This window comes from Delphinus delphis, chromosome 2 (assembly GCF_949987515.2).
Source record: "Delphinus delphis chromosome 2, mDelDel1.2, whole genome shotgun sequence".
In the NCBI taxonomy this organism is placed as follows: domain Eukaryota; kingdom Metazoa; phylum Chordata; class Mammalia; order Artiodactyla; family Delphinidae; genus Delphinus; species Delphinus delphis.
Genome location: NC_082684.1, coordinates 159,419,727 through 159,444,641, shown reverse-complemented (window position 1 = coordinate 159,444,641; position 24,915 = coordinate 159,419,727). Strand labels below are relative to the sequence as shown.

The window sequence follows — 24,915 nt, the reverse complement described above, 5'->3', positions numbered from 1 at the left end:
TTCCCAGCAAACACCATTACAGCATGCAGAATTCCAGGTGGCCATCGCTGCGCTTGCTAGGGCTGCAACAGCAAACTGTTCTTAACTTTTCCACTTAAGGGCACTGTCTCCTGCATTGGGAATAGGTTAAATGTACATCTCCCTTGATTATTCAGTAATGTTTCAAATCCCTGATACGACTGGTGTCCTGGAAGTTCCTCATAATTAATCTTCACAATACAGGTAAACAATCAGAGTTTAATCCACCCAAGGTTTTTTACTCTGGCAGAGCAATGGTTTAAATCATTTGTGCTTGATTCCAAAGCCAGTGTTCTTTCTACTACTTGAAAATTCCATAAGAAGATGACAAATAATCCTAGCTTTTACCTAATTTAAGGGAAAGATGTAATTTACATTAAACAAAGTTTTAATTGTTAACAACTGTATTTTGAACATATTATTGTTAGAAGAGGTAACTATTAGGTGGATTAAATCTGAGTAGTCATTACTAAAACAAGCTCAGTAAAACCATTAAATCATGGATTCAGTTACACTGCAATGATTATTACAGTGTCTCTTTCAGTATAAGAGTTTTAAACTTATATTATCTTCGTCAACTAGATTAGTAACACGGCTCGTACTGGGATGGTGATGGAAAGTAAAAACACTCAAGCCATTTTGCAAAAGGAACAATAGTATTTAATAGATTAACAGAAAATTTACACATGGTACATTTAAATTTGAACTTTTCTCTTTTGGGGGGTAAGTCTGCAAAAAACCTGAATGAATTTAAGATATGACCTGTGAAGCTGAATCGTAGTGTATCTATATTTAAAAGAATGATGTTGACAGAGAATATATCAAAGTATGTTACAATTATATTTATTAAGTGAAAGTAAGTTAGTTATTTTTTTAAAAGAATCCGGCTATTCTGGTAATGCTGCATATGTTTTAAGCAAATTATTTAAAAATGTAAACCATTACATTTTTTGTTAAAATTGAACAAGCTGTTAAAATTGCTACAATATATCTCACCTGAGCTCTCCAGTACTATTTTAAATACATATGTATTGTAGAAAAAGCACCAGAAGCAGTCAAGGCAGCAAAACTGTATTCATAGCAAAATAAGCCAAAACCCTCGTCCTTTTGTTTATTCCTCATTCCCGAAAGGAGTTATATTACTGAATGAAGGAATTTTCCAACTGCATTTTTGAGGTCACAGTTACAGCCTTAAATGATTGGCTTTTGCAGGCAATCAGGTACAGATAAATTACACTAAAATAAAACTGTATGATGTTTTTGTCATATTAACACCAAACTGAATGGTGGACTGAAATGAACAGATGAGAAAGAAAATCAAGCTCGAGGCTCACTCTTTCTCTAAAGTGGTCATGTTTCTAGTTTTACTAAAGCATTGATTTTCATAAAGTGCACTAACAAAATAAATAAGTTGAAAAAAGCTTTGAAGATCTATGTACAACTCTGAGATTAAGATAAATTACTGATTATGTTCTTGATAGCCTTTTAATGCTGTGGAAGCTGTAACATACATGAAAAGCTCATTGATCCGGGTAAAATAATGATTTTTCCCCCCTTAGATCAATCTAGTATTAAGGCGTATGTAATTATGCTAGCTTATTCTATAAGGCAAGTTTAGATTAAAGGGAAAATTTATGTGCTATAGGCTAAATCCAGATACTGTCAGGTGCTGGGCATTATTCCTGGCTTCAAAATAAGATGTATCAGTTTCATTGTCTGGCTGGGGTATGAAAGGCATCGTTTGATGCTGTAGATTTTCCCAGTCCACATCACTGAAGAGAGGATGATGTTTCAACTCTTAGGAAAAATATCAAACAAAGCAATATTATGACACCATTACCAAAGTCCTATTTTACAGGAATTAAAGAGAGACGGTCTCACATGTAGCTTGCCCTGGTTTACTATGTCCGTTTCACAGACATTTTAAAAACATGTCTCTTTCTTCAACCACATACTTCCCAACAGCACACAGTGTCATTCTGTATGTCACTTGGCATATGACAGGTGCCTTAACAGAAGCTTATCTTTCTCACTGCCTGCATCTTCTCTCAGAATCCCTGACTCGATGAGAGAAGACAGCCTGGCCTACTTCCTGTTCCCCGACACGGCTTCCACACCACTAATCCTAATCTTCCATGATTAATGCCCCACTTCGCATTCCAATTCCTTGCCGCCTGCTTTGATCTCTGTAATCCTCAGCATCGTCACCCTAGATTACTTCAGCAGGAAGCTCATCCTCCAGTCCCTTACTCTCTTCCCTGTGCTCCATCCTTATCCTTCCTGGTAATTTCAACATACACACTGGTGATATTTCTGACACATGCTTTCTCTTCCTGGTTCTTTGATTTCTTTCATTTCACTGACTTGCATCTCTACAACACACCAGCCGCCCAGCAGTATGGCCGCATCCAAGTCTACTGCTTCCACTTACAAAATCTCAAGTTTGCCTTCCTCTTTAACTACATTTTCCTTCTATCTAGTAAAATGAAATCTCTTTTGATCACACAGGTATTTAGCTGGGAGACATAGCCACCCCTCTCCTCAACTATTCACTTCATTAGGCAACAATAAAGACAGCAAAAAAATGAAGTGTCAATTAAGGCAGTATACAAACCAAAAAAGCAATCAAATTTAAGGAAAATATCAGAAGACGACTACACAGACAGGAAAGAATTGTTTGTCTGTATTGGGGGTAATGGGCTGGAAAATCAATATGTATATATGATGGATTTTCCATAAACTAAAAGACTGGTAGGAAAAGGGATAAAAGAGCAAAAATAATTCACATTTAGAGAATTTATTTGTCTCAACGGTTCAAGCATGTGTTACTTTAGAGTTATTTGTAGTATTAACTCGAACTGGGATATCTGGATGTGATGTGATGCTTCGTGATCATCATAACTATTTATTTAAACTGAATCTGCAAAAGAATTCTAATCTAGGTTAAGATTAACTAAATAAACAGTTGTTGAAACAACTGTTTCTTAACTGAAGAATACCCCTATCTGCTTCACTAAGTAAACTGTTCATTTAACTAATGAACAAAAATTTGAGGTCACTGGTAAGAATGTACTGAGCAAGTTACAGAGCATTATAGCCATTTTCTAAACAACGGTTTCCCAACTTTGTTACAGTTGACCTTTGGGACCAGATAATTCTTTGTAGTAGGGACTGTCCTGTGCACTGTAGGATGCTGAGCAGAATCCCTGGCCTCTACCTACTAGATGCCCCCAACTGTTGTGACAACCAAAAAATGTCTGCAGACAACGCCAAATGTCCTTTGGGGAGCAAAATCATTAGCAGTGGAGAAGGCTGTTCTAAAGCAATCTTTATTTTTATTATTTTAATTTTTTATTTTATTATTATTTTTTTTTGGCCGTACCTTGCAGCCAAAATAAAAATAAAAATAAAACTGAAAAAAAAAATAAAAAAAAATAAAACTGTATGATGTTTTTGTCATATTAGTTCCTTAGTTCCCTGACCAGGGATCGAGCCTGTGTCCCCTGCAGTGGAAGCTTAGAGTCTTAACCACTGGACCACCAGGCAAGTCCCCTAAAGCAATTTTTAGAGCTTGGTTTTCAAATGTCTGCATTCTCACTTTACATAAGTTTTTGCTCAGATTCTACTCTTCAGGTCTTCCTGACCACCCCATCTAAAATATAAATCTCTTGCCTTCACTTTGTACCCTCTCACTTTGCTTTCTCTCTTCATGTACTTACCACTAGATGGCGTTATGTTATGACTGTTTGTTTACTTCCTGTCTTTCCACTAGAATGTAAGTTCTAGAACTTAAGCACAGGGATGTGTCTGGTTCATCCCTAGGATACCTCCATTGCCTGAAACGAAAACACTGCCTAGCACCTAGAAGTCACTCTATAGGATTTGTTAAATAAATAAACTGTTGACCTCATTGGAGGGAACACCTAGAAGCTGATGTGAATGACATTATTACTAAAGTCCATTTAGTAATATACCCTACTTCACATGGAAATGCATTCTGAGACACAGTGCTTAGTTGTCTCTATATATACATTTGACAAAAAGGATTTTAAGGCAGCTGCTAATGAGATTTTGAAAATTGGGTTTTTAAATTAATTGGAGTTTCCTGCACTGGAAAGAACCTTTGAATGGGCCACAATGCACCAATTTTGTCTTCTTTGAGGCAACCTGGCTATGAAGAATGCAACAGGGAGTCAAAGTCCATAAAAATATTTGATAATCAATAATGATACCAGGGACTTCCCTGGTGGCACAGTGATTAAGAATCCACCTGCCAATGCAAGGGACATGGGTTCGATCCCTGGTCCGGGAAGATCCCACATGCCACGGTGCAACTAACTCCGTGCACCACAACTACTGAGCCTGTGCTCTAGAGCCCACGAGCCACAACTACTGAGCTAAATCAGTAGTCTGGCTCAACAAATCAAGGGTAAAAGAGTTAACTAACACAAAACCTTACCTTTCATTCCAGCTCTCTTTGTATCATCAATGGTTAAGAGTATTTCTACAGCACTTTGAGCATTATCAGATAACTTTTCTTCACCTTCAGGCCAAGGGATATCTATAAATACAAATAAACTTGTTAATCATTGCTCAAGACAATACACAGAGATAAATGAGATAAATCAATCTATCTTAATAGGAGAAAAAGAATCACCTCTTTTCAGAATATTCTGGAATACTTGCTGGGGTGTTTCATCGTTGAAAGGGGGAATTCCTGTTAGAAACTCAAACAAGCAAACTCCAAGTGCCCACCAGTCTACTGCAGGACCTGGAATTTAAGAGGAAGCAGCTGAACTTGCAAGCATTTTCTATAAATGTTTGATCAACTAAAACATTAACTGTGGATATTTGGGCACAATGAAGACCCAAAGGCTCGTTTCCTTAAGGCTTTCTTCTGGCTTCCAAACGTGCAAAGACCCAAATTACCTTCCTTTAGGCAATGTGGTAATTACTTTCTTGGAAAATACTGGGCTCCATAAGATGATATGGAAAAACCCAAACGAACTTTTTGGCCAGCCCAACAGACGTTTAGATTAGCAATTAACATGGCTAGTTAAAAAAAAGTTTAAAAAGTTATTAATAACCTCTGATATTCTGGATACTTATTTGTGCTAAATCCTAAAACACAACCAAGGAATCCATTTAATCTAAAAATTATTCTCTAAAAGAGTATTTCTTAATTTCAAAACAGGAAACAATAACATTCAGATGATTCTATAGCCCACTCGTTTCACAAAGGAATGAGATGAGGTAGTAATATTAATGCAAACTGGAGGATAACCTGCTAACTAGGGAAAGCCTTACCTACAGAGGGTTTTTTTGTTTTGTTTTGTTTTTGCCACACACACCATGTGGGATCTTAGTACCCCAACCTGGGATCAAACCCGTGCCCCCTGCAGTGGAAGCACAGAGTCTTAACCACTGGACTGTCAGGAAAGTCCCCTTACAGAAGGTTTTAATGTGGCTTTATTCCTTTTAAGAACATAGAGGGACAAATTAGTTTAACAAAAAATACTCATTCAAACTATTGCTTGAGGAGGTAATTAGAAGATAAGTCTTAATAAATGGGTAAAACTGATTTCTTTTTTTAAAAATTTTTATTGGTGTATAGTTGCTTTACAATATTGTGTTAGTTTATACTGTACAGCTAAGTAAATCAGCTATACATATACATATATCTCCTCTTTTTTGGATTTCCTTCTCATAGGCGTTCCCTGTGCTTTACAGTAGGTTCTCATTAATTATCTACTTTATACATAGTATCAGTAGTGTATATATGTCAATCCTAATCTCCCAATTCATCCCACGCCCAGGTAAAACTGATTTCTAAATAAAATCTTCATTGGAAGCATCATTTGTATACAAAGACATTTTAGACAATTATTTTAAACATGACCTTATAATCTGGTTTATACGCTTGTTTAGATACATCTATGAACAAAATTTCCTAAGCAAAGGTTAATTTCAGTCCAAAAATGATTAACTTCAATATAATTTTAGAATTGAGACTCTAGTCTAGAACTAAATTTGCCTGAAAATTACTCTTTAAAATCAATTTCACAAGACAACCCTCAGAATGGGAGAAAATATTTGCAAATGAAGCAACTGACAAAGGATTAATCTCCAAAATTTACAAGCAGCTCATGCAGCTCAATATCAAAAAAAACAAACAACCCAATCCAAAAATGGGCAGAAGACCTAAACAGACATTTCTCCAAAGAAGATATACAGATTGCCACAGACACATGAAAGAATGCTCAACATCATTAATCATTAGAGAAATGCAAATCAAAACTACAATGAGGTATCACCTCACACCAGTCAGAATGGCCATCATCAAAAAATCTACAAACAATAAATGCTGGAGAGGGTGTGAAGAAAAGGGAACCCTCTTGCACAGTTGGTGGGAATGTAAATTGATACAGCCACTATAGAGAACAGTATGGAGGTTCCTTAAAAAACTAAAAATAGAACTACCTTATGACCCAGCAATCCCACTACTGGGCATATACCCTGAGAAAACCATAATTCAAAAGGAGTCATGCAGGGGGCTTCCCGGGTGGCGCAGTGGTTGAGAGTCCGCCTGCCGATGCAGGGGATGCGGGTTTGTGCCCCGGTCCGGGAAGACCCCACAAGCCTCGGAGAGGCTGGGCCCGTGAGCCATGGCCGCTGAGCCTGTGCTCCGCAACAGGAGAGGCCACAACATTACAATAGCCAGGAAATGGAAGCAACCTAAGTGTCCATCGACGGATGAATGGATAAAGAAGATGAGGCACATATATACAATGGAATATTACTCAGCTATAAAAAGAAATGAAATTGAGTTATTTGTAGTGAGGTGGATGGACCTAGAGTCTATCACACAGAGAGAAGTAAGTCAAGAGAAAAACAAATACCGTATGCTAACACATATATATGGAATCTAAAAAGAAAGAAAATGGTTATGAAGAACCTAGGGTAGGGGCAGGACGGGAATAAAGACGCAGACCTACTAGGGAATGGACTTGAGGACACGGGGAGGGGGAAGGGTAAGCTGGGACAAAATGAGAGAGTGGCATGGACATATATACACTACCAAATGTAAAATAGATAGCTAGTGGGAAGCAGCCCCATAGCACAGGGAGATCAGCTCGGTGCTTTGTGACCACCTGGAGGGGTGGGATAGGGAGGGTGGGAGTGAGACGCAAGAGGGAAGAGATATGGGGATATATGTGTATGTATAGCTGATTCACTTTTGTTATAAAGCAGAAACTAATACACCATTGTAAAGCAATTATACTCCAATAAAGATGTTAAAAAAATCAATTTCACAAAATTCATTACTGTGGTTAAGCAACTACCACCATTTCATTTTAAAACAAGTAGGAAAAAAAAAAACAAGTAGGAAAGCATCATGGAATATGCCATTAGAAAAAATAATCACATGCATTTAGAGTGCCTTTTCATCTGCAAGCCACGTAATCCCATCTTCCCTAAGGAACACAAGGTACAAACAGTCTCTAGGCTTCTATTTCTATAGTAATCACTATAAAGACATACAAAACACCTCGGTTAGTAGGCTTTTAAGCAGCACTGAGAAAGAATTATTCCAACAGCTCAGATAATATAACCAAATAATAGAAAAGTAGGGGGAAATCAGGAAAAAACGTGCATTTTAATTTATTTTACTTAGGTTAGAAATTAGGACCCTTTTCCCAGCTCAGCCAAAAATGTACTTATGTCATGTCAAAACATACATGATTTCTCCATGGATATGTCATACATACCCATATAATTGAGTCAAAGTCTAATAAGATCATGTATTGTGATAAATCATATTATCAATTATAAAATAAATCAATTATAATATATATCATTAGCCAGAGATATAGAATAAAGTTGTTTTATACTACTGGCTTTCTAATTTAAAACCCGCTTCTTTAATTTGTAAATTGATACTGTTAATTCCTTTCTATTTTCTAATAATAATAGAATTGAATGATTTAGAAAATTCAAGCCCTTTTGTAGCCACTAATATTAATATTTTTATCAAGCCTATTTCTTCAGTTGCAATAGAAAAAGCTATATCCACACTCTCTGCTACCTTTAAAAGTTATAAAAAAAATGCCACATGCCTACATTTGTTTTCACAGAGAAGAGCAATTTCTCTGGATGTCTTCCTGCTCAGAAGACAGAAGACAGTTCATAAATGAGCTGAAATGAAAAAAAATTTTATATGCAATGTGATCTAGTTAGACTTTGTTCAGTTAAATGTGCTTTGCCATGTTCCTGTATGGAGAAATTTACTCACCCAAAGTCAGAGATCCTGCATGTAAGAAAACAGGAGTTAGGTACATTGTCTTAAAGTTATGAGTTCATTCTCACATCATTCATTGAATTAGAAGCCAGGTATTGTGCCAGATATAAGAGATACAAAGATGAGGAAGACAGCTTTCCCCAAGGAGAAAACACCCTACTCTGGGAGAGACAATACAGGTAATTTTAACACAATTTTAAGAGAGCTGAAACAAACATATGCACAAGAAGCTGTGGAAACTCAGGCCAGGGTCCCTAAGTCCCCTTGGCTGAGGCGAAGACATGGAGGGCATCAGAGGTCTCAGTAGGATGTTTGGAATTAGAAAACTAAAGAGCCCAAGTGAGTGTTTCTGGGGCCTGGGATTCCAGGGAAGAGGTTAGAGAGCAGGGAATTGTTTTTTAAAATTATAAATTGCTGTCTATTATTTATTTTAAACTCTATGTATCAAATTACTTTTATAGAAAATAAAAATTTTAGAATATTTCACTAGCTAGCTAAGATAACTAACTACATGTCCCACTAAAAGAGTGGCAAGATCTTATCAAGTAAATCTTTACATTTGAGGTTTACTTTCATATTGTATCCTAAGTTGGAGAAAATGTAAAATTATAATATAGGAAATGAGCTGGCAAATCTGTGACTTAGCAAAAAGGACAAAGTACCAAAACTAGTTAAGTGCCCAGAGGAACTTAGATGCTTTGGCGGATAAAGAAAGGGGAATATTAAACGTGTCTGCTTTCAACATTGTAGAGATTATTGACAAGGGTGAGTGAGGGCTGCCAAGGAGCTCTCCTGGAGGGCTATGCACAAGGAGAACTCAGACTCTAGATACAGCAGTGAATAATTAGTTCTCCATAACTGATCAAGGGATGCTTTATGGAAGAGGTGACATTTGAACTGATGAGCAGATGAGAAGAAATTTGACAGGGAGGTGACTGGGGACTGGCTTTTCTAAACTAAGGCAAAACAAAACAAAACAGGACTTCCTTGGCTGTCCAGTGGTTAGGACCCTGCGCTTCGACTGCAGAGGGCATGGGTTCAATCCCTGGTCGGGGAACCAAGACCCCACATGTCACACGGCGCGGCCAAAAAAAGAAAAAACCCTACTAAGGCAAAACAGTTGTGCAAAATAAGGAAAATGTGAAAATAAATGTGTCTAAGTAAAATGGGAGGATAAGGCCTATAAAGAGACTAACTGAGAGACGAGTCTAGCATGAGAGCTCAGAGCCTCGAATCAGTGATCTGGCTTTCTTTTTGCAGGTAGGAAGGAGCCACCAAGCCAAACACCTCCTCTGTTTCAAGGAGAAGAGTAGCATGAACTCTATTATGCTTTAAAAGGGAAAGTCTGGTGGCAGTGATAGCAAAAAAGAGAATGAAGTTGAGGAGATCAAAGAGAAAGTTATTAAATGAAGGAAAGGGAAAGATGAGGTTCTTACATGGAATAGTGGCAGAGATGAAAAAGTGAGGAGACACACTGCAGAGATGTAATTCATCGGATTTAAATGCCTGAAGGTAGGGACAATGTTTGTGTCACCATGAAGATGGTGAACAGAGAGATGGAACAGAGGAAGAGCAAGCTAGAGGACAAGTCGAGCTCTGATACATAGCAACTGAATGACAGTAGAATACAGAATAGGCACTTTGGCCACGTGTCTGCTGCCTAGAGAAAGTCAGGATTAGAGACAGATTTTTTTTTGGCCTCGTGGCATGCGGGATCTTAGTGTAGGCCCAACTGTCTATTCCTGAACCCAAACTAAAATAGACCTGGGGAGACATTTAGAACAAAGACAGTAGAGGGGGTGGAAGGCGGGACTTCTCTGGATCATTGAGACTAAACCAGCAGGCCAAGAACAAATGGCTGCATGTCTTCTTTCCTATAATAAAGGGCCATATATGTGAGAAAAGAGCATTGCACGAGTTCATTTTCTTTTACCTTATGCAATCTAAGTACTAAAGAAATTTAAAACAATTTATCTCAGAAGAAAACATAGTGATACTTCAAAAACGCAAGATGTGCATGCCTTACCGTGGGCCCTGCCTAACAGCAGCTCTGGTGCGAGGTAGTCTGGAGTTCCCAGAATTCGCCCACCATCCACGGGGGCCGCCCCTCTTCTCACACTCTTTGGAGTTCGGTATGGAGTTCCTGACTTGACCTGATCTGGGGTCTGCTAATTTCAAAAGAGTTTAAGACACAATAAATATCTTAATTCCTTTTACAGTGAACAGAAATGCTAGAACAAAAGAAAAGCTAGGCTGCTGGACATAAAAGATACACTCAAATACTTGATCAGTTTTGAAAATGGCCTTGTAACTAATTATAATTATGAAAAGTCCTATTGTAAAAAGCCCCAATTATAATAATGAAATTCAATAGCTTAGATAACACCAATTATTTCAGTAAGAGCTGGAAATGCAAGAAACAATGAAAAAAATCCACAGGAAAAAATTCTTGATAGGATGGATCAATACAAGCTTGAGAGCAGTCACAGAGGGAGGCTGTGGCTGACAAATGAGTGAATTACTAGGACAATGCATACAACAGAACTACACATAAATAACCTCTCGCGCTAACTGACATTTATGGTTTTAAGGTATTTTGTTGTCTCACAAGGACTCTGTGGGACCAGCAGGACAGGTGTCATTATATTTTACAGACAAACGGCAGACAGAGGCTCTGAAGATAAGGACTTCTAAGTCACTCAGTAAGTTCTAAATAGAAAACTCAAGTCTTGTAACCCTACAGTCGAGGTTTACATTTTCTGTATTATGATGTCTCTCTGAAGGAAGGAAAAAATGAAACTTTGGGTTTAAAAAGATAAAGGTTTAGGAAAAAAAAAAGATTTGAAATATCTATTTTTCAACTTTCTTCTGTAAAGGAAAGAGATCATCTAAATATGTCCTTAAAAGGCAGTAAGGTAGATGGACTTTAATTTTGCATCTCAGAGTTGCCGTGATCAAGTGAAAATATGTGATTGTAAATATGTAAACGTGATATGTAAATATGTGAAAGTATACAGAACAGTACAAATGAAGGAGGCATTGCAGTTAAGAATGATAAACACTGCTACCTGCTTTACCTTTCTGTACTAAAACCTCCAAGGAGCCATAGATTCCCAACAAGCAAAACAAAACTATATGATTAATATTATATAGTCTAGCTGACAGGCAAGTGTCTGGCCTTAATAGTTTATTTTTCTAAAATCTAAAGGACAGAACATTAGCAAGTGATCACATACCTGATATGGCATGTAGGATCTTTCTTTTTGAGTAGGGGTTATAGCCATGGGATATGAACCACTACAGGCACATGAAATATCCATCATATCTAAAGAAGTAATGCTCATTTTGGATGGTTCTGAGCTATTGGATGCATTAATATGACTGTTAAAACTCCGAAAAGCCACAGCATTTCTTTTAGAGGTTAATGTTTTCAACGCCTCCAAAGAAGGAGCTAACATTTTTCGGTTGCTGTCCTGGACGGCAGGACTCTCATCACCTCTCGGCAAGGTGCTTTCTTGGCAGCTGGGGGATGCAGAAAGTAGGTCTTCAATATTTGATTCCTCCAAAGAGGATTCTTTGATGCTTTTATCTGGATCTAAGGACTGCCTTCCTAATGGACTTTCCATGATGGAAATTCCAGGAAAAGATGAATCAGAGTCCATGCAAATACTTTTAGGAGTTCTATCATCATCGGAACACAGGAAACTAGAACTTAAGTAGTCTTTCTTACTATTCTTGTCACAGTCGTCATCCAGTTCACACATAAGGTTTTTTGCTATCATTGGGACAGGTGATTTTTCTGGGGTTTGTTGCTTATCAATGAAAGAATTGCCCATGTTCTCCTTATTAGCACCGTCATTTTGCTGATCTCTGTATACCGACAGCTTAAGGTCCTGGACTTCAGCTGTTAAGCCTGTCCTTTGATTGACATAACCATCTCTCATTTCATTACTACTCTTATACTCGATACAATTTTTTTTATTCTGTATAATTTCCTGACAAGGACTGGAGTCAACTAACTCAAAACTTCTTTTACAACTTCTTTTCCCAAGGTGTTCTTCAGTCACCCCACTGGAATCCACAGCACATTGATGTGACTGATGGTAACCAGACTGGCTTGTGTCAGCAGCCAGATGAATATTATTTACATCCAGTTCTCTTGCTTCCCAAGAAACTTCCCCAGAAGAACATTTTTCAGCAAGGTTTCCACACGAGTTTCCAGTGGCAGGATCGGCACTGCTGTTATGAATGGGAGAAACGGCTAACTCACGATCCCTTTTATTGAAACTTTTGGTCTCCATGGCATTTGTAGATTTTGTACCTAAAGGCTTTTCGACTGTATTCCAACTCATCATTGTAGAGCCCACTGTGTTGTCACTTTCCTAAGAGGGAGGAAAAAACGGTTAAAAAAATTATGTAAAGCTGAGAATCTTTAACCTTTTAAACCTCTGCCCACTTAAGTGGGATAACTGACCCCATAAGCTACAATGGGTAGCTCTTTCCACATTCCTGTGGAAAAACAGAACAATGATAATGGAGAATTAGAAAGCAATGTAAACAATTATAGTATACATTTGTATACATTATTTTGAGTGAAACACTGGTATAAAATTTAAACCAACTATTCTATAATATGTATTTGATGGTGTATTACATGTTATTTAAATAGGACAAATTAATAGGTATATATTCAAGCAAAACTGAGGGTAAGGCTACATTATGTATATATCTGCTGTGCAAAAGGGATGACTGTTTTGTACTTCAATCACAGGGCATGAAATACAGTTAATGGAAAATTACAGTCTAAAAATATAGTTAATGTAAACACGTATCACTTCATACAAGTGTAATAAAACCAAGCTGACAAGATGAAGCTAAACTAACGGCAATTTGTAATTAAAAACCCAAAATAACAGGAGTTAATATCCATTGTCAACAATATAAACTGATGATGCGTTGATAACAAAGTGCTTTTCCTGAAGACTGTTTGAGTTCCAATTCTGCAGGTGCCCTTGTGTGATCAGAATTTTGGACATAATCTTGCAAACTGGCATATGGTAATCAGGATTTTTACAAGATTACTCAGTTAGAGTGAATCTTCAATAAACCCTAATAGTGCATATTTTTGATATGTGAAAAATCGAACTTTATTAACTTACTTAGTAATAGTAAGGAGCAATTAGTCATGAACAAAAAGACAATTCCTAAAGTACAACTCACTGCTCTGGAAGCACAGAAAATGATGCATTTGGGGATCAGCAAGTTTATCAGCGGTCCCCTGTGGTCCATTGTCACTCCTCTGACCTAACTTGAGAGGCTCTACTGTAACCCAATCATTGCATTCCTTAGGGATGCAGCCGAGGGAGGAAGAAGGTTAAGCTATGTATAGTTTGAAATATTATATAACATGCTTTCTTGAAGAGAAAAGAGGTAAAATAATAGAATGGAAATCTGGCTTTTCCTGAAGCATTTATTACCTAGAGGGCAATCAATGAGAGAAGGAAAAAAGATTGAGAAACCCTGCCTTAACTAAAAAATAATGTGACCTTACTCCTAAAATACACATATCCAACAATAATGAAGAAAATCATGCTACTGAGAATAAGGAGCAAATACAGTCCAATTTATTTTATCAAATGGAAGGTTTACTCTTTGTGTATTAACATTATTCTAAGCTAACATTATTTTGTCAGCATTCTATAAAGGAAACTTTATTGTATTTTATTTCCCCTCAGCTTTAATAGCTTAAAAAAGCCCAAAACAGAATATATAAATTAAGTAAGATAACTTGCAGCAAATTTATTCATTTGGTAAGCAATCTCCTTAGAATAGATACTTTCAAAGACACACCTACATTACCTTTGTGGTCTAAAAGTTATTTCTGATCCAAAAGAGTTACCATTCCATTAAATGAGAAACTGGCAGAAAACAGTAAAGAAGGAGGTAGTATAAGTTTAAAGTAAGACAGGTTAAAAAAACTCAACAATCTAAGGTCTGTGTCAGGGTAGGGAATTAAAAAAAAGAAGTCCATCCAGATGCCTAGAAGCCAAACATTTACTATTAATATACTGCAAAAATAAAAAAAATTGGAATCTCATATACTGAGCAAAACTAATTTCACATTTGAATGAGAAATATTTCAAGAGAATTTGACAGACTATATAGGAAAAATGAAGAATACCTTGATTGCCATTCATGTAACCATTTCATTTCCTTACAGAATTTGTATGAAATGGTACATAGCGTTTCTATCATTAATTTGACACACATAGTTGGTTTTGGGTAAGGTGAATGTCACTCTGACCTGGCAATCCTTTTCCCATCTGGGACTGCTGTGGCACTCGGATTCCACACTGGACATGAAGGTGTGGGATTGACTGCTGGTGCTGGATGTCGCCAGCCTTTTCCTAGACTGGAGGAGATGGGAAGTTAGACACTTCACAGGCATCCCAGGGTGGGAGGCAACGGTTTCAAGACCTGTGGGGAAGAGAAAACATTGAAGTTTATGTCACATCTTTCCTACTTTCCCGCTGATCCCGAATCTTTACAGATAATTAGAAAAAGTATTAAGTATTTCATATCAGAACTATTTCCATGTAAACATTATTTCATCCATAATGATGGCTTTGGGTGGTTTTGGCATACAAGTACTGTTCTGAAAGTTAAAAAACAAAGCAAAACTCTCAATATTCATAAAGTAGAAATCAGGACAAGGGAGCGAACATAATTAGGAGGAAATCCATTTTGAATAACCATTATCCAACTTGAAACTTTTCTTGATGAAGGACCATTTTTTTTTTTTTTTTTTTTTGCAGTACGCAGGCCTCTCCCTGCTGTGGCCTCTCCCGTTGTAGAGCACAGGCTCTGGACGCTCAGGCTCAGCGGCCATGGCTCACGGGCCCAGCCGCTCCGCGGCATGTGGGATCTTCCCGGACCGGGGCACGAACCCATGTCTCCTGCATCAGCAGGCGGACTCTCAACCACTGCGCCACCAGGGAAGCCCAGAAGGACCATTATTGATGTGCTATATCCAGGTGTGCTAGGAGGCTGGAATGGGACTACGTTTACTCGATTCAATTTGTATTTAATTAAAACTGTGGCTTTATTTTAATGTTGAGGTTTACATGCTTACAAGTGTGGAATTATATACATCCATAGAGACTTTTTTACACTACTGGGTAAAACAAATAATAGTGATTTGTCTAGGAGTGAGCCAGTGCAAGAAAGCAGCACCATCTAAATGATACAAGTTCCTGTATCTTATATACAAATAATGATGCTAAAAATTGTTGCTCTGGGACTTCCCTGGTGGCACAGTGGTTAAGAATCTGCCTGCCAATGCAGGGGACACGGGTTCGAGCCCTGGTCTGGGAAGATCCCACATGCCGCAGAGCAACTAAGCCTGTGCACCACAACTACTGAGCCCACGTGCCGCAACTACTGAAGCCCACACGCCTAGAGCCTGTGCTCTGCAGCAAGAGAAGCCACCGCAATGAGAAGCCCGCGCACCACAACGAAGAGTAGCCCCCACTCGCCGCAACTAGAGAAAGACCGCGCGCAGCAATGAAGACCTGATGCAGCCAAAAAAAATAATAAATTTAAAAAAATAAAAAAATAAAAATTGTTGCTCCTGAACTTAAAATGAGACACAATAGATAATCATGCTTTTACTAAAGATCACAATACATGCATATAAAGATTTGATATGTATATCTTGTTTTCTCTTTCCTGAAAAGGGTGAACATGACTTTAATCCCAAGTAAATTCTTAGTTTACTATAGTTTTTTTGATCTAATAAACCTTAGAATTTTGAAACTGGAAGGAGATTTGAAAGTCCGTCTAAAACAACTTTCTCTTTGGCACATAAATCCTCTCAATGGGATTCCTGAGACTCACTGGACACTGACCTTGACAGCTGAGTAAACTGCTCAGCTGCTTTTCCCCAGCAACATGGGAACTTGTATCTGATCTAATGCGTCTGCACACTGTATATTTGCTACTGAGCTCCTTCTGGATCACCGATACGATCAGACCATTCCCTGCTTTGAAACTTTTGGTGGCTTCCCTTTTTCTACAGCTTACATTCCAGGCTCTCTGTAACAACACTGATCCTTCCCCATGTACCTTCCCCATCTACCTGCTAAACTTCCTTTTTCTTTGCATGTGCTTCCCATTCTCACATGTTGTCCTGTTGTCTAAAGATAGAAGATACTTCCATGTGTCCATGCCTTTGCTCATGCCTCTATCTGAAATGCCCTTTTCCAATATACTTGGAGCTATTAAGATCCTATTTCTATTTTTAGGTCCTGCTTGGTTGTTCCTATATCTTTATTTAGAACCATTCTTGGTTTTTCCAGTTAGCAATGATCACTTTTTGTGTTGGATCACAGTATTCTTCCTATGGCATTTATTTTATAGGACTGTTATTATTATCCCTTTATACCTACAATCACCACAAAATTACAGGTTCTCCGGAGGCAAGGACCTCTCGTATTCATCTTCATATTCACTCATGTGGCCAGCACAGTGCCTACCACATTCTGATCAGATTAAAAAATGGCTGAGGGAGATGCAATCATTTCCCTTAAGAACAAGGCTATAAATCACATCTGCATATCCTATATTTTAACAGTTTTCTGTTTGTTTGTTTTTTCCCAGCCACACCACACGGCTTGCAGGATCTTAATTCCCTGACCAGGGATTGAGCCCGGGCCACAGCAGTGAAAGTGCCAAGTCCTAACCAGGACCACCAGGGAACTCCCTAACAGTTTTCTGTTTATCAAAGTTATATATATATTTCAGCTATTTTGATGTTCACAGAAGTGTTTGAAGAAACAAGAGGAAAGGGTCAGTGGACAGAAAACTATATTTGCAGTCAGGAATTAATTGACCCACTTACTAGTATGTAACTGAAAGTTTTTAATATTCTCATTTGTAAATAGGAGGCAATTCTTTCTATCTATCTACCCATTCATCCAAGATATGTACAGATTTGAGGACCAAATTATAAACAAGGTAAAATCTATGGAAAAAACAACACTAATTACCCTTCAAAGCATCATTATTCACATTCCCAAGATGATGAACATGCATGCAGACAACTAAACTGTCCACTGTTGATAAGTTATAGAGGGTAAGGTTAAGTGCTATACAAATGTCCCACTTGCCTCCTTTACTACTTGACTTTTGTCTTTTATTGTGTAATAATTAAAAACCATACCTTTACTTCAACTATTTTATTTCAGAATCTTTTGGAAATAATTTTATAAAGGAACAGAATAGTACAAGTACTACATCTTCTCCATATAAGACTTCCATAGACTCAGTATAGTAATATTCACCCAATGATCATTACAATGTTATAGCTAATTGAAGAATTAACTTGACATTTTATTCTGTTGATTTAAAGATCTGCAACAACCCTGTCAGAAATGGCATTTACATGATAAAATAGAGAAATGCCACAGAGTGTCTGAATATTTGAATATTCCAAAATACTTTGTTTCTCAAAAGACACATTTAATAGAATAAACTACCTTTTCTTTTATACTCACATGATTTTAGTAGTTTGCTAGAATAAGGAGTAATGTCCTTTTGATCTATAGACATAGGACAAGTTAGTCCTTGAGAAAGCTGTGATGTTTCAGATACATGGGTTGAAAGAATATTTGCAGAGTCTTGACTTTTTTCTGCAACTGGTGTGTGCTATTAAAAAGAGAAAGAGAAAAACAAATGCTATGATTTACCTTCACAAAAACACCACCTAAATGCACTGACTGTTATACACCTAAGTAGATAAAATGTTGAAGTAATTCAACATGCTTGATATTTTAATTCATTTAAATGGCAATCATGAAAGTGCATATTATATGAGTTTTTTCTTATCAAGTACTTACAAATCCCAAAGAGCTGATGAGAGATAATACTTGTCCGGGGGTTCTTGAATAATAATCTTGCCTAGGTTTGGCCATAGATGGTGTTGTAAGAATATCCATCATATTGATATCTATGTATGGAAAGAAAAGTATATGATATTCTTCAAAAACTTCAACTGTCATTGACTAAGTCAATACTTATTTGCTCTGAACTTTGCCTCACTTTCCACATTATTAACATTATCTGTAAAGTTGGCTTGTGCAAGACAAATAGAGCTAGGAAAGCCATCACGCCATACAGTAAATATGTATGACTAAGCAGACAGAGAAATACAAACACCATACGTTCCCTCTATATACAGAATATAAAAAACAAAACAAAACAAAAAACCAAGCTCAGGGATACAGAGAACTGATTGGTGGTTGCCATAAGTGGGGGTAGGGGGTGGGAGAAATGGATGAAGGGGGTCAAAAGGTAAAAATAAATTAATCAATTAACAAAAGAGTGATATCTAACTGGCAAAAAAATAATTCTTGGTAATAATGTATTAGAAAGGAGGTTGAAGGGACTTTCCTTGTGGCACAGTGGTTAAGAATCTGCCCACCCATTTTTCACAGAACTGGAACAAAAAATTTCACAATTTGTATGGAAAAACAAAAGACCCTGAATAGCCAAAGCAATCTTGAGAAAGAAAAATGGAACTAGAGGAATCAGGCTCCCTGAATTCAGACTATACTACAAAGCTACAGCAATCAAGACAGTATGGTACTGGCACAAAAACAGAAATATAGATCAATGGTACAGGATAGAAAGCTCAGAGATAAACCCACACACATATGGTCGCCTTATCTTTGATAAAGGAGGCAAGACCAAACAATGGAGAAAAGACAGCCTCTTCAATAAGTGGTACTGGGAAAACTGGACAGCTACATGTAAAAGAATGAAATTAGAACACTCCCTAACACCATACACAAAAATAAACTCAAAATGGACTAAAGAACTAAATGTAAGGCCAGACACTCTAAAACTCTTAGAGGAAAACATAGGCAGAACACTCTATGACATAAATCACAGCAAGATCCTTTTTGACCCACCTCCTACAGAAATGCAAATAAAGACAAAAATAAACAAATGGGACCTAATAAAACTTAAAAGCTTTTGCACAGCAAAGGAAACCATAAAAAAGACGAAAAGACAACCCTCAGAATGAGAGAAAATATTTGTAAACGAAGCAACTGACAAAGGATTACTCTCCAAAATATACAAGCAGCTCATGCAGCTCAATATCAAAAAAACAAACAACTCAATCCAAAAATGGGCAGAGGACCTAAATAGACATTTCTCCAAAGAAGAGAGACAGATTGCCTACAAACACATGAAAAGATGCTCAACATCACTAATCATTAGAGAAATGCAAATCAAAACTACAATGAGGGATCACCTCACACTGGTCAGAATGGCCATCATCAAAATATCTACAAACAATAAATGCTGGAGAGGGTGTGGAGAAAAGGGAACCCTCTTGCACTGTTGGTGGGAATGTGAATTGATACAGCCACTATGGAGAACAGTATGGAGGTTCCTTAAAAAACTAAAAATAGAACTACCATATGACCCAGCAATCCCACTACTGGGCATATATCCTGAGAAAACCATAATTCAAAAAGAGTCATGTACCACAATGTTCACTGCAGCACTATTTACAATAGCCAGGACATGGAAGCAACCTAAGTGTCCATCAAAAGATGAATGGATAAAGAAGATGTGGCACATATATACAATGGAATATTACTCAGCCATAAAAAGAAAGGAAATTGAGTTATTTGTAGTGAGGTAGATGGGTCTAGAGTCTGTCATACAGAGTGCAGTAGGTCAGAAAGAGAAAAACAAATACCATATGCTAACACATATATATGGAATCTAAAAAAAAAAAGAAAAAAATGGTACTGATGAACCTAGGGGCAGGACAGGAATAAAGATGCAGACATAGAGAATGGGCTTGAGGACATGCAGAGGGGGAGGGGTAAGCTGGGACAAAGTGAGAGAATAGCATAGGTATATATACACTACCAAATGTAAAATAGATAGCTAGTGGGAAGCAGCTGCATAGCACAGGGAGAGCAGCTCAGTGCTTTGTGACCACCTAGAGGGGTTGGATAGGGAGGGTGGAAGGGAGACTCAAGAGGGAGGGGATATGGGGATATATGTATACATATAGCTGATTCACTTTGTTATACAGCAGAAACTAACACAACATTGTAAAACAATTATACTCCAATAAAGATGTTAAAAAAAAAAAAAAAAAGAATCCACTTGCCAATGCAGGGGACATGGGCTCGAGCCCTGGTCTGGGAAGATCCCATATGCCACAGAGCAATTAAGCCCGTGCACCACAACTACTGAGCCTGTGCTCTAGAGCCTGCGAACCACAACTACTGAGCTCGTGTGCCACAACTACTGAAGTCTGAGCACCTAGAGCCCGTGTTCTGCAACGAGAAGCCACCACATGAGAAGCCTGCGCATTGCAACAAAGAGTATCCCTTGCTCCCTGCAACTAGAGAAAGCCTGCACGGAGCAATGAAGATCCAACGCAGCCAAAAATAAATAAATAAATAAATAAATAAATTTATTATTAAAAAAAAGAAAGAAAAGGAGGTTGTAAAAAACGCTAAGAAAGGAATCAAAATATTAAGAATATAAAATAAATTTCAAAAACAGAATCTATTTAAGTAATTAATATAAATTGTGGGCCCCTCATGTGAGCTAACTATGTAAGTATAGGGCAAGATAGAAAATGATGCAGATTTCTATCAGGTTTCAATGTGTAACACTGTAAAATAGAACATTCAGCACTCACACGTAATATTGTACTATTTTCTTTAGCTATCCAAAGTAGTAAGAGAAGTGTAATGCTTCGTATGTGGTGTAAGACTTTAAAAGGTAGGCTGAAAGTTTGAACTTAATGAATTTCATTTATACCTCATTTTGATGAAACAATAAAAATGAAAATAAACTTCTTTAAAAATATTTTACAAATTAAACAAGTTAAAAAATATTATGGCAATGATTTCTTGGTTATGACTTTAAAAGCACAGGAAAAAGGCAAAAATAACAAATGGGACTATATCAAACTTCAAAACTTCTGCACATCAAAGGAAACAATCAACAGACTGAAAAGACCACCTACAGATTGGAGAAAATATCTGTAAATTATTTATCTGATAATGGGTTCATATACAGAATATAGAAACAACTGCAACTCAATAACAAAAAACCCCAAGTAATCTAATTAAATTGTGAACAAAAGTCTTGGATAGACACTTCTCTAAAGAAGATATACAAATGGCCAACATGCTTATGAAAAGATGCTCAACATTAGTAATCAATGGAAAAATGCAAATCAAAACTACAATGAAATATTACCTTACATGCATTAGGATGACCACTATCAAAAAACAGAAAATAAGAAGTGTTGGAAAGAATGTGGAGAAATTGGAACGCTTGTGCATTGCTGGTAAATTGTAAAATGTAAAACTGTGCAGCCACTATGAAAAACACAGTGGAGGTTCCTCAAAAAATTAAAAATAGGGCTTCCCTGGTGGCGCAGTGGTTGAGAGGCCGCCTGCCGATACAGGGGACATGGGTTCGTGCCCCGGTCCGGGAAGATCCCACATGCCACGGAGTGGCTGGGCCTGTGAGCCATGGCCGCTGAGCCTGCGTGTCCGGAGCCTGCGCTCCACAACAGGAGAGGCCACAACAGTGAGAGGCCTGCATATGGCAAAAGAAAAAAAAATTAAAAATAGAATTTGATCTATATGACCCAGCAATTCCACTGCTGGGTATACACCCAAAAGAATTGAAAGCACGGTGTTCAAGACTTATTTACATACTCATGTTCACTGCAGCATCATTCTCAATAGCGAAGAGGTAGAAGCAACCCAAATACCTATCGACAGGTGAATGGATAAAGAAAACACGGCACGCATATGTATATCTGTGTGTGTGTGTGTGTGTGTGTGTGTGTGTGTGTGTGTGTATAAAATTTGGCCTTAAGAAAGAAAGAAATCCTGTCACATGCTACAATATGGATGAACTTGAGGACTCTATGCTAAGTGAAATACGTCAGTCACAAAAAGACAAATACTGTATGATTCAACTTATATGAGGTATCTAAAGTAATCAAACTCATACAGAAAGTAGAACTGTGGCTGCCAGGGCTGCAGGGAGGGGAAAATGGAGTATTGAGTTTCAGTTTTACAAGATGAAAAAGTTGTAGAGATCTGTTGCACAACAATGTGACTAGAGTCAATATTACTAAAGTACACACTTAAAAATGGTTAAGATGGTAAATTTTACCTTATGAGTTTTTTTTAATCACAATCCAAAAAAAAAAAACGGAAAAGAAAGAAACCAAATCAGAAAAACCTGTATGCTCCAAGATGTTTTTCATAGAATTATTTATATTAACCTAAATTCACAATGTTTGGGAGCCATCTTTAAGCTAAACCATGAGATATGAAAAAATAAAAATAAAAAGTATTAATATTATAATATAAAAATAATTTAAATTCATCAGCAATATCACCCTCATACAAAATTTTTCTGGGACTTCCTTGGCGATCCAGTGGTTAAGACTCTGAGCTCCCAATGCAGGGGGCACGGGTTTGATCCCTGGTAGGGGAGCTACAATCCTTCATGGCGCACAGCGCAAACAAAAAAAAAAAAAAAAAAGAAAAAGAAAAAAGGAAAAAAAAATACAAAATTTTTCTCATTTGTAATTTTTCCCAATATCTTTTCTGAAACTGAGGAGTTAGATTTGCCTTATTAAAAAATGTTTAGGGCTTCCCTGGTGGTGCAGTGGTTGAGAGTCCGCCTGCTGATGCAGGGGACACGAGTTCGTGCCCCGGTCCGGGAAGATCCCACATGCCATGGAGCGGCTAGGCCCGTGAGCCATGGCCGCTGAGCCTGCGCATCCGGAGCCTGTGCTCCGCAACGGGAGAGGCCACAACAGTAAATGTTTAGATTTGAGAAAAATAAGTGATTAATATACTGTATAGTATGGAACATCCCTAGTGCACTTCATCTACAATCTGTACTTATTATTACTGCTATGAAAAGTATGGGTAGTCACGTGAGATAGGATTAATAAAAACTATAAATGGTCCACATCAACTCAGGTCACATTTTACCAAACATATGAAAAATCTTTAGGTCTTCAAAATGCTTCAAAATTTGTACTTGCAAATAAAGAATTGTAGTTCTCTATTTACTTTCAAATATTTATAATCCCACGGTTAATAATTTATAACCCAATATTTGGTTCTACTGCTCATCTATTTTCATCCTCTGCCATTTTAGTAGATAATACAACAAGCTACCAAGTCAGGAAGTTCTCCATGTTTCTGTAATAAACTTAAGTAGTTTCTAGTTTCTCCCTGTTAGAAACAATGCGGCTACAAACAACTTTATTCATATATATTATTCTTTTGTTTTTTTAATTTTTATTTTATTTTATTATTATTATTATTTTTTGCGGTACGCGGGCCTCTCACCGTTGTGGCCTCTCCCGTTGTGGAGCACAGGCTCCGGACGCGCAGGCTCAGCGGCCATGGCTCACGGGCCCAGCCGCTCCGCAGCACGTGGGATCCTCCCGGACCGGGGCACCAACCCGTGTCCCCTGCATCGGCAGGCGGACTCTCAACCACTGCGCCACCAGGGAATCCTCATATATATTATTCTTTTGAACCATTTCCTTAGAATAAATTCTAAGACACAAGTCACTAGGTCGAAAAGAATTAAAACCTTTGTTTCTTAAATCATACTGCTCCATTTCCTTTGGAAAGAACTATGCTTATTTGCAATGTCCCTAGGAAAACTTCCTGTGCTTTCTGCAGTCTCATTAACACTGGATCTTCAGCTCTCCGTTTTTGCTTTTGGCTATCTTAATAGTGTAAAATGATTCATTTATTACTTTTTTAAATTAGCATTTCTAGTGCTATGAGTAGTGAAATTAACATACTCCCATATATATGTATTTGTGAATTCTGTGTTTATTTTCTCTGCCCCTTGTTTATCAAGGTGGTGGTCATGTATATTTGAATAATTTCTTTAGGTATTAGTTGTCTATCATGTTGTAGTTATTTTAGTCATTTTACTGATGTCTAATTGGTCAGCGCCAGTTTCAGCAGGGATAAAAATTTGGAAGAACAGAAACTGTCAGTTCCTCTTTGAAGATCCAAAGATCTTCAAGGACCTTTGAAGATATAAGATTAGTTAATCCGTTTTCATTTTTAATTGAATGAAAATACCAGTATACGTTTTTAGCCTATTGCAGAAAAAAATAATCATCAAATTTTATTCATTATAAACTAACAAAGAAAACAGTATAAGTTAATGAAATGTAGTGTCTAAAATGTGTTGGATTTTTTAAAAGGTACTTACTTGCTGTGTTTCTTACCTCTATTCAAAGTAACTCTGGAAAGGCCAAAATCTGTTAGTTTAATGTGACCTTCATTAGAAATAAGCATATTGTCTGGTTTCAAATCCCTGCACATATAAAAAACAAATAGCAGATAACTAAAAAAGAGCTAGTGTTGATTTTAGAATTACCAGCGAAAAAAAACAGAAAGTTACAGAACAATCAAACCCGACTTATTTTCTCTCATTGGTGGCTTTGAAAGTGCAGAAAACAACTCTCAAAAGCAAACTATATTTTGTATATC

The 24,915-nt window shown here is 37.3% G+C and overlaps 1 protein-coding gene across 5 annotated transcripts; it reads right to left on the bottom strand.

Moving 5' to 3' along the window:
* Positions 1 to 618: 618 nt before the first annotated feature.
* On the bottom strand, positions 619 to 24,739 carry MASTL (microtubule associated serine/threonine kinase like). Of its 5 annotated transcripts, none has more exons than XM_060003762.1 (10): positions 24,651 to 24,739; positions 18,214 to 18,323; positions 17,872 to 18,022; positions 14,622 to 14,794; positions 11,554 to 12,699; positions 10,344 to 10,485; positions 8,312 to 8,326; positions 4,676 to 4,789; positions 4,478 to 4,579; positions 619 to 1,815 (listed from the first exon to the last, which is right to left on the bottom strand). In XM_060003762.1, the coding sequence occupies exons 1-10, from the start codon at positions 24,718 to 24,720 to the stop codon at positions 1,658 to 1,660; spliced, it is 2,181 nt and encodes a 726-aa protein (XP_059859745.1). In that variant the 5' UTR covers positions 24,721 to 24,739; the 3' UTR covers positions 619 to 1,657. The 5 variants fall into 5 exon arrangements, with proteins under 5 accessions (XP_059859745.1, XP_059859746.1, XP_059859743.1 ...); XM_060003763.1 differs by having other exon boundaries at positions 10,344 to 10,482; XM_060003760.1 differs by lacking the exon at positions 8,312 to 8,326.
* Between the last annotated feature and the right edge of the window lie 176 nt (positions 24,740 to 24,915).

Excerpts from the sequence above, each read along its gene's own strand:
- MASTL (XM_060003762.1), bottom strand. The coding sequence starts at position 24,720 with ATGCTTATTTCTAATGAAGGTCACATTAAACTAACAGATTTTGGCCTT. Across the intron at positions 10,486-11,553 it reads GATCCTACATGCCATATCAG|CAGACCCCAGATCAGGTCAA; the intron begins GTATGTGATCAC and ends TTTTGAAATTAG. Across the intron at positions 1,816-4,477 it reads AAAGAGAGCTGGAATGAAAG|AGTTGAAACATCATCCTCTC; the intron begins GTAAGGTTTTGT and ends ATTTTTCCTAAG.